General features: G+C 35.1%; 3 protein-coding genes across 3 annotated transcripts in view; 2 read left to right on the forward strand and 1 right to left on the reverse strand.

The window, feature by feature from the left end:
* LOC104705257 (putative F-box protein At3g23420) lies at positions 2,157 to 3,349 on the reverse strand. The gene is made up of 2 exons (XM_019243569.1): positions 2,750 to 3,349; positions 2,157 to 2,516 (listed from the first exon to the last, which is right to left on the reverse strand). The coding sequence occupies exons 1-2, from the start codon at positions 3,347 to 3,349 to the stop codon at positions 2,157 to 2,159; spliced, it is 960 nt and encodes a 319-aa protein (XP_019099114.1).
* Positions 6,664 to 8,899, forward strand: LOC104746132 (glutamine synthetase cytosolic isozyme 1-3). The gene is made up of 9 exons (XM_010507636.2): positions 6,664 to 6,816; positions 7,114 to 7,153; positions 7,239 to 7,342; positions 7,450 to 7,498; positions 7,590 to 7,696; positions 7,802 to 7,889; positions 7,974 to 8,177; positions 8,256 to 8,309; positions 8,394 to 8,899. The coding sequence occupies exons 1-9, from the start codon at positions 6,743 to 6,745 to the stop codon at positions 8,736 to 8,738; spliced, it is 1,065 nt and encodes a 354-aa protein (XP_010505938.1). The 5' UTR covers positions 6,664 to 6,742; the 3' UTR covers positions 8,739 to 8,899.
* Positions 9,094 to 10,072, forward strand: part of LOC104782653 (glutamine synthetase cytosolic isozyme 1-3-like) — a 2,179-nt gene continuing 1,200 nt past the window's right edge. Inside the window, exons 1-4 of the mRNA XM_019246861.1 lie at positions 9,094 to 9,209; positions 9,315 to 9,402; positions 9,487 to 9,690; positions 9,769 to 9,822. Coding sequence (XP_019102406.1) covers positions 9,097 to 9,209; positions 9,315 to 9,402; positions 9,487 to 9,690; positions 9,769 to 9,822 — 459 coding nt within the window. The 5' untranslated portion in view covers positions 9,094 to 9,096. The remainder of the gene's footprint in view (positions 9,210 to 9,314; positions 9,403 to 9,486; positions 9,691 to 9,768; positions 9,823 to 10,072) is intronic.

Consider the following 10,072-nt stretch of genomic DNA (forward strand, 5'->3'; position numbering starts at 1 on the left):
ATTTTGATCATTATACATATATTTTATATCAAACCAAAATAAAAGGTCAAGAAATAACAAGAACAACCTAGTGTTAACATGGAAATTTGGAAGCAAACTAGAACAATATGCTTTTTCATAGCATCAAAATCACAATGCGCATTTTCAGAACAATTGTAAACACATCTGCATATTTGCATTCAATTTTATCAAGATCCTATCTATATATGTATGCGCAAAATTGATCTCTATCGCCAAAACATTTGGTCATGTATATAAAGTTTTGGTTCATGTTTGAAAAAATACACTCTAGTGCAATACAAAAGAACAAAGCCATAATAATTTTAGTTGAAGTGGTTAGTGATATGTAAATGTAACTTGGATCAATCGCAAGGTTGTGACAGTTGATTAGAATTCTATATGCTCAATCAAGGTGAAAATGCATAGGCCAAACAAGATGAAAGTTCATGATATCATTTAGTTCGTAAATTATCCAAACAAGGTGAGAGGTTATTTTAATTTAACTTAAAATGCTTTCTTAATACCATTTTTTTTACAAAAAATAGTTCGGTTTCGTTCATTATAAGTATAGAGTTTTTATGCAAAAAAAGATCATCCAAATGACTATGTAACATTATTTTCTATGTCAAACGAATGGAGGTCAATTACTCGTAGTCAAAAAGTGATGTCATATAATTTAATTTTTTTTTTGGTGAAGTGTAAAATTTTAATTTTGTTACTCTAATTAGTTTATTTCTGTAACTATAAAAGTAAGACGTGAATGTCTGATACTCTGATAGTCTGATACATTGGGAATTATGTTATGTATGCAGCATAACATTTAACAAAAGACATTAAATTCATAATTTACAAGGATTAAATGCATTAGGGGACCAATTTAAGAATATAATCCGGATATGAATTTAGTCGGGTTAAGTTAATGCGAATACAAAACCGGTTCAACCGGTACACTACCACAAAGAATATGTTGGTTTTGGCGACAAAGGTTTGCCGAAGGAACCCAAAGAAAACGTTGTTGATAGAGCATTATTGGTTTAAGTAAATCATTCCTTTAACCGCTTTCACGGAATCAGTACAATCTTTAAAGCTTGAGTCTATGACTATGATATTTTTATTATTGGCCAAAAATTAAGCCAAGTTGAACGAACAAAAAAAACGCTGTGGCTATGGATACAAGATGAATGAGTTGATTTTGAGAGGGGCTGAAGAAGACTCACAGTGCAAGCGGCATGATCCCCAAAATTTAAAGCTTCTCCCTGCTACTCACCACCCATATTGCAGCAATATCACCAAGATTTGTGAAAACTAAGAGACAAGTGTAAATCCAACCCAAAAAAAAGCAAGATACACTACGCAGATTTTACTGAGGAAGATGAAAATGCATGCTTCTGTTAGATACAAGTATTGCAGGTAACTCTGGTATGGTTTGCTTAGGAAGCCTCCAACTTAACGGACTGTAACCATTAAATGATTAGTTACAGGGAAAGGAGTGTGTGCACCATTGGAACACTAAAAGTAAATGGGTCTCATAAATAATTAACCATCCAAAGTAGGTAACCTTTTCTGCACAAAAAAAAAAACTCTTTCTGCAATCTGCATAATGGAGTTTTAAATGTTAAAATATCATCACTCATCACAGAGTAACCGTAGCTGAATATCAAAATCAAGCAACTCATGGTGGTTCGAAGAATCATTGCATTTTGTACGATCCTATACAGAAACCATTGAGCAACGAGCACTAAGAACAGGGAGTACCAAAGGACAAAACTTAACTCCAAGAAATCATTCAATCTTCTGCGTATCAGCCTAGCAGCCACTTGCATTCTTCAAAAATGATAACGACAAAAGTTAAAATGGGAAACTCAAAATCTAAGCAAACGTACTTTGCAAATTGTAAAGTTAAACGCAGCCTACTCTGCTGTACATAAATCACAACATCAGATCTGCCTATTTGCAGAACACCAACAGGAAAAATGAAAGAGGCTTTTGCAATGAGTCTACCTACAGTACTATAAACAAGGAGGAAATTAAGCTAACCCAAGGCAGCAAAACGAAGTCAAATATGGAAAACAGAAAGAAGGATGAGAGACAAATGAATGTTCAAAGAAGATGACAAAAGAGAAAGAAAAAAAAGATTATAGGTATTGTAACATGGACTATTCAAGTTGCATTGCACTTGGAACATAAGAGCACACAAATGGTGCGCAAAATTTGTCTAGAGATTCTCCAAGATTCACTTCTTTAAAGGATTCGTCCTGTCCAATGATGTAAGCTGTGTAGCGCATCATCCTCGAGTCTTTGCCTCTATCAAAAACCACAACGACTTTCTTCACCTCATCAATGAAGAAATGTGACGCCATATACGAAAACATAAACTCATCATCAACGGCGGTGAGTACTTTTGTATTCACTGATAAGAAGAACTTGCTGCTCCACGACACCGAGTTGGGCCCAATCTTAGTTGTAACCCAGATCTCCATCTGTAATGAATCTTCACGCTGAAATAACACAGCAAGCTGCTCATCTCTAACATTAGATAGAGTCACAGTATCTTCATGACACCACTCAAAGGGCAGAGGCAAACGCGGCCCAAACGTCTCTCTTGTGAAATCAAAACAGATTAAGAAACTACGGTCTCCTTGGCTGGGGGTTTCTGAATACATCTCTTCAGCAAACCAATATGTATTTCCCTTGAGAGAGACACCACGGCTATAATGACCCAGTCTTGTCGAGTGTCGACATCAAGAACCCTCCATGAAGAATCACAAGAGTTAAAGTCGTAGATTTTGAACTCAACAACTTCGGGTCCGTCGTGATCATCAGCCGAAAATAAACTCAAGATTTTGTGGGATTTGGTGCTGTTATTGTATCCGAGAGCATAGCAAAAGTTCTGCCATCTGTGATAACTACTATATGTGGCCTCGATCCACCGGGGTTGCCCACCACAATACGGGTTAAAAACCACGATCCTAGGGTTGTCTTTCAGGATGCATAAAAGTAAACCCTCGCAGTGAAAGACTTGACGTACAAGTATTTGATCTGAAGCGTTGGGGAAAATAAGTGTACCTTGACGTTCTATGCATAATTCAACCTTGTTGTGAAGATTTACGCTCATCAAATAAACCCTAAAATCCATCATCATGACCACCATAAACTCTCTTTTCTTTGCTGCTAGTTTGGCTTGAACACCGAGGTGCTTCTTTTTAAAGCTCCTACATCTGGTCAAAGTGTTCCACTTTTTGCAAGTAGATCGGACTCTTCTCAGAGATGTCACCGGAACCACCTTAAAGAGCACCTCCTCCGCCAAATCCCTTGGAAGATCCGAAAAATCCTTTGGAAGATTGGACATTATATTGAGGATCGATGTCACCTTATAAAATATAATAAATAAAAAGCTTTTTCTTTTCCTCCGTAAAAGTTTACAGATTTCTAATTTTTTCCTTCCGAGCTTCAGAGATCAGAGATGCATATACATATGTGGCTGAGTGAGACAGATTAATAAGAAAAAAATTTGGATTCACCCATGTGTAAACCTCTTTTATTCACCCTCTTAATTAACCACTCTTTTATTCATTCTCTTATTTAACCAATCAAAATATAATAATATATCATATTATATTATATTTAAAAAATAAATTAAAATTAAACTAGAAAGACAAAACAAATTCTTTAAATCTTTTCTTAAGAAAATTATGTTGGTTTGAATTTATAAAAAAGGATGAAAGTTTAAATTTTATAATTTATTTATTTTTTGTCTTTATATTTATAAAAAAAGGATGAAAGTTTAAATTTTATAATTTATTTATTCTTTTATAATTTTATAATTTAAATTTTGGTGTTTTTAAACATCTTATTATATAACGTTGGGTTTTGAAAGTTAACCATTAACAAGATTTTGACATGTGTTAAGTTATCAATATGAGATTTTGACATCTGTAAAAGTTAATATTTAATAGGAAGAATTTGATTACAACAAAAATAAAATTTTTTGTTTTAAATTAATATTGTAAAAAGATAATTATCAAAAATTACAGAATTTATCAAAAATAATACAATTTTTTTTACAACTTTGTATAATTGAGATTATTATTTTAATGGGAAAGTAATTTTTTCTTATTTTTTTAAACTAAAATTTTCTCATACTTTCTCTTTTTAAGTTGGGAATATGTAAAATTAATATGTTGACCCAAAAAAATATTAATATATGCATCTTCTTTTCCTACTACTGTATTTTAAAATTTATTGTAGTATTTTTAGATTCTTTTATTTAATTTATATATTTCATTTTTTATTTGGGATTCATATATTACATGCTTATAATTTTCTATTGTTTTTTTAATTATGCCAAATTAATTTTCTACTAATTTATTAACCTCGATTGGTTGGTCATAAACTCTTCTTTTTTTGCAAACATAATTGTTAACATTATTCATTCAATCTCAAAGGAAAATAACGAGTACAACCTCATCAACCTAATGAATAAATAAAATAGGCTAATCAAACACAAGCGTACAACAAACATAAATAGATAGATGGAAAAAACATAAATCATTGTTGATAGATCCATATGAGCTCAAAGACTCTGACACCCTGGTTTACGAAAAGAAAAATACCGACCATCGAATAGGGGTGGGTATACGAGCCGGAAATAGATGTAGGGCCCACTTAGGAAGATGAGCCCATGGACTGAGAATGGACATGGGCTCATTAAGCAAGGTGGCGGTTGAGGCGTTATAGAGACAGATGCTACATCATGGTGTGTCAAAGACACTTCAACAAATACATTAGGAAATTTAACATTAGTTACTTTTATTGGTTGTCGTGATAAGTCATTTTGAGATAGTAAAAAGACGTGAACATTTTATCTCCACAAAGGAAGAGGGCAGAGCCGAGGTTCTATCTATGGTGGAGAAGGTTTGACACAAGGTTATTTACCTAAGAGAGGAAGGTGGAGGAGGTTGGACGCAAGGTTAGCTCCCTAAGGGAGGACGACAGACATAATTGTTAACATTATTCATTCATTCTCAAAGGGAAATAACGAGTACAAGCTCATCAACCTAATGAATAAATAAAATAGGCTAATCAAACACAAGCGTACAACAAACATAGATATATAGATGGAAAAAAACATAAATCATTGTTGATAGATTCATATGAGCTCAAAAAATCTGACACCCTGGTTTGCGAAAAGGTTTAAAAGAATTTATTTGGCCACATACGTCACCAAAATACACTTACTTTTTCGGTCAAGGGTCTTGAGAGAACTTCATGATGGGTGACCTTCCTGGATGTGATTATCGGAACTGTGCGAGTGAAGACAAAACACAAGAAAATATCATTTGTTGATTTGTAAGGTCGGTAAACAAGTTTTTAAAGTCTCCCAGACGTAACAAACCAAACATCGAATATGAGTGGGTCTACGAGCCGGAAATAGATTTAGGGCCCACTTAGGAAGATGGGCCCATGGACTGCGAATGAATATGGACTCACTAAGCAAGGTGGTGGTTGAGACGTTACAGAGACAGATGCTACATCATGGTGTGTCAAAGACACTTTTACGAAAACATTAGAAATTTTAACATTAGTTACTATCAAAATATTTTGTGACATTAGAGTATATTTAGGTGTAAAAAATACACTTTTAATAATAACATACATATAAGATTTATAAGTGGATATAAATCAGTATTTATAAAAAAATTTAAATAACATACAACAAATTTTAATATATTTTTGTTAAATTTAATTTAATTTATAAAACTTTAAACTCGTAGGCGAATCCTCGACTAGTTTATATATAAAATAGCTCTCTCTATAATATAAACACACACTATCAGGAGAGACTTGTGTTGATTGTCTTCTTCTCTAAAACAACCACGTCCTCCTACAACCAAATTAATTACCATCATTTACTTAAACCAATAATGCTAAGTAGATTGATTATATGCTTTTGTCTTAAACTAAACTGATTGATTCTCTTAAGTAAGTATGGTTATGGAGGACAATATATAAGGTCATGCCTATTTTTATACAGATCAGTTTGATGCGAAGAGGAAGGCAACAAACAAGATTGGGCTTAAATGTGAGAAATAATTGATTAAGGAAGATTATAATCATGTACGCAAAAAGCCATGAGTGCCCACAACTTTATTAGAAAGCTGTATTTGAAAGAAAAAAAAACCATTACATTTCCTACCTACCTAACCTTTACGTGTTCATCAATAATAATTCTATTTTTACCAATTCTTTTTTCAAAAATATATTCCAAGTTTATACATAAACAGCTTTGTACTAAAAAAACAAATGATTGGAAATGTTTTGAAGATCGTCTGAATATGAAAAAAGTGGAAAATATTTGTATATTTATGCCAGTAACGCATATTATAGTTCCGTTTTGTATATAACCTCTTCGTTTTCGGCAATAATTGTCAATTAAATATTGTTGTTATATTCTGTAGTAATCTCAGGAGAATCTTAACTGAAAAAATAAAATAAAAAAATTTAGACGGTATTATTGTTATTAAAAAAAAAATTAAAGATAATACTGGCACACAACAATAAAGAAATGACTAATTTACTAAAATAATGTATTGACTGTAATTATTTCCAAAAAAAAAAAAAGAGCTCTCTCTCTCTCTCTAATATAAACACACACAGTAACAGGAGAGAAGTTGTATTGATCGTCTTCTTCTCTAAAAACACTTTGATTATTTTTTTTTTTTTCATTCTCTACGACGCCGCCATGTCTCTGCTCTCAGATCTCGTTAACCTCAACCTTTCTGATGCCACCCAGAAAATCATCGCCGAATACATATGGTTCGATCTCTCTCTCTTCTCTCTGTTTTCTCTATATCACCATTCACCACAAGTCTCTCTTTATCGTTGTTGTTTCGTTCTTATTGCTGTCGATCAAAAAGTTTGTATCGTTTTAATGTTTTGATATTGATCTCTTAATGGGTTTTTGAGTTTTTTTGGTATGAACACGATTCGTTACACTAAATGTTTCGCTGTCCTGCGTTAGATTAAGACGTGTATAAACATAAAGCTCGTCTCTTTTTCTTTTTTTTTTTTGTCTTCTTGTTGAGGTTTTGTATGAACTTTTTGAATGAACAGGATCGGTGGATCTGGCATGGACATTAGAAGCAAAGCCAGGGTAATTAATATATAAATCTCAATGTGATTATTTATCTCATCCTCTGTTTTTTTTCGTTGATCTGATCTGTTTTTGAATGATATAGACACTACCAGGACCAGTGAGTGATCCATCAAAGCTTCCCAAATGGAACTACGACGGATCTAGCACTGGTCAAGCTGCTGGAGAAGACAGTGAAGTCATTCTATAGTATGCTCTTCGATTATCTATTTATCTATCTTTCTCTATACGCTTAAACAAATTCATATTTTAATATTGGTCTTTTGTTTTGTTGTTGTTTTTGATGAATCAAAAAGCCCTCAGGCGATATTTAAGGATCCGTTCAGGAAAGGAAACAACATTCTGGTGGGTTTTTTTTTTTTTTTTGATATTTGATATGATTGATGTGACATATTCAATTTGGATCTAAATAATTGAATATTTGTGATATATGCAGGTGATGTGTGATGCTTACACACCAGCTGGTGATCCAATCCCGACTAACAAGAGGCACAACGCTGCTAAGATCTTCAGTCATCCCAACGTTGCTTCTGAAGTGCCATGGTACACTCTTCTTCTTATTCTTCTTCTTACGTATCAGTTTCGGATTAGTACTTTTATTGATCTCTTTGCAAATCTTATAATATATTAACTGTTGTGATTCAAAAGGTATGGTATTGAGCAAGAATACACTTTGATGCAAAAGGGTGTGAACTGGCCTATTGGTTGGCCTGTTGGTGGCTTCCCTGGCCCTCAGGTAAAATCCAATTACCACAATGTTCTCACAACACGTTTTGACGTAATAATCTAATATATAGTTTTTATTTTTAAATTGAAACAGGGACCTTACTACTGTGGTGTTGGTGCTGACAAAGCCATTGGTCGTGACATTGTGGATGCACACTACAAGGCCTGCCTTTACGCTGGTATTGGCATTTCCGGTGTCAATGGAGAAGTCATGCCTGGCCAGTGGGAGTTCCAAGTTGGTCCTGTTGAGGGTATTTCTGCTGGTGATCAAGTCTGGGTGGCTCGATACCTTCTCGAGGCAATAACCTACTTAACAGGGTCCTATTACGAATACAAAAGCTTCAAATTTTCTGATGCATCTTCTCTTTTTTGACAGAGGATCACTGAGATCTCTGGTGTAAATGTCAGCTTCGACCCGAAACCAGTCCCGGTTAGTTTATTACTACGCTCTAACGCTTCATTTCCATTTTCCACAAGTCAAGTTTCGTTGTAACATTCTCTTGAATGGGTTCAGGGTGACTGGAATGGAGCTGGAGCTCACTGCAACTACAGTACAAAGACGATGAGGAACGATGGAGGATTACAAGTGATAAAGAAAGCAATAGAGAAGCTTCAGCTGAAACACAAAGAACACATTGCTGCTTACGGTGAAGGCAACGAGCGTCGTCTCACGGGGAAGCACGAAACCGCAGACATCAACACCTTCTCATGGGGAGTCGCAAACCGTGGAGCTTCTGTCAGAGTGGGACGTGACACTGAGAAGGAAGGCAAAGGTTACTTCGAGGACCGAAGGCCAGCTTCTAACATGGATCCTTATGTTGTCACCTCCATGATCGCTGAAACAACCATCCTCGGTTGATGACATGCTACATAATTTGATTTGCCCTGTTTGGTTTCTTCTTTTGTGATTGCACCTTTCGATTAAAATAATTCTTATAATGGCGTATTTTGTGACATTTTGTGGTTTGTTTCGAATAATTTAAAACAAGCGATTCTTAAGGTGAAAACAATTAATATTCAGTAATTTTTGTTTTGTTTTTGTTAATGATAATAACAAAGTTCGCCCGGTGCGTCGGAGGTTGAAGTTGTCGGAGTTTAGTAGTTGGTGTAGGATAAGATTTAGCGATTAGATAACGTCGAATATTCTTGACAACAATAATACTATTTGCCTATTTGGCATGTGACCTACTTACGATCAAATATNATTATTGTGATATATGCAGGTGATGTGTGATGCTTACACACCAGCTGGTGATCCAATCCCGACTAACAAGAGGCACAACGCTGCTAAGATCTTCAGTCATCCCAACGTTGCTTCTGAAGTGCCATGGTACACTCTTCTTCTTATTTTTCTTCTTACGTATCAGTTTCGGATTAGTACTTTTATTGATCTCTTTGCAAATCTTATAATATATTAATTGTTTTGATTCAAAAGGTATGGTATTGAGCAAGAATACACTTTGATGCAAAAGGGTGTGAACTGGCCTATTGGTTGGCCTGTTGGTGGCTTCCCTGGCCCTCAGGTAAAATCCAATTACCACAATGTTCTCACAACACGTTTTGACGTAATAATCTAATATATAGTTTTTATTTTTAAATTGAAACAGGGACCTTACTACTGTGGTGTTGGTGCTGACAAAGCCATTGGTCGTGACATTGTGGATGCACACTACAAGGCCTGCCTTTACGCTGGTATTGGCATTTCCGGTGTCAATGGAGAAGTCATGCCTGGCCAGTGGGAGTTCCAAGTTGGTCCTGTTGAGGGTATTTCTGCTGGTGATCAAGTCTGGGTGGCTCGATACCTTCTCGAGGCAATAACCTACTTAACAGGGTCCTATTACGAATACAAAAGCTTCAAATTTTCTGATGCATCTTCTCTTTTTTGACAGAGGATCACTGAGATCTCTGGTGTAAATGTCAGCTTCGACCCGAAACCAGTCCCGGTTAGTTTATTACTACGCTCTAACGCTTCATTTCCATTTTCCACAAGTCAAGTTTCGTTGTAACATTCTCTTGAATGGGTTCAGGGTGACTGGAATGGAGCTGGAGCTCACTGCAACTACAGTACAAAGACGATGAGGAACGATGGAGGATTACAAGTGATAAAGAAAGCAATAGAGAAGCTTCAGCTGAAACACAAAGAACACATTGCTGCTTACGGTGAAGGCAACGAGCGTCGTCTCACGGGGAAGC

The sequence above is a fragment of the Camelina sativa genome, chromosome 1 (assembly GCF_000633955.1).
Source record: "Camelina sativa cultivar DH55 chromosome 1, Cs, whole genome shotgun sequence".
Taxonomy (NCBI): Eukaryota; Viridiplantae; Streptophyta; class Magnoliopsida; order Brassicales; family Brassicaceae; genus Camelina; species Camelina sativa.

Excerpts from the sequence above, each read along its gene's own strand:
- LOC104705257 (XM_019243569.1), bottom strand. The coding sequence starts at position 3,349 with ATGTCCAATCTTCCAAAGGATTTTTCGGATCTTCCAAGGGATTTGGCG. Across the intron at positions 2,517-2,749 it reads CTTGTGATTCTTCATGGAGG|CTTGCTGTGTTATTTCAGCG; the intron begins GTTCTTGATGTC and ends AGAGATGAGCAG.
- LOC104746132 (XM_010507636.2), top strand. The coding sequence starts at position 6,743 with ATGTCTCTGCTCTCAGATCTCGTTAACCTCAACCTTTCTGATGCCACC. Across the intron at positions 7,154-7,238 it reads ACATTAGAAGCAAAGCCAGG|ACACTACCAGGACCAGTGAG; the intron begins GTAATTAATATA and ends TGAATGATATAG. Across the intron at positions 8,178-8,255 it reads TGGCTCGATACCTTCTCGAG|AGGATCACTGAGATCTCTGG; the intron begins GCAATAACCTAC and ends CTTTTTTGACAG.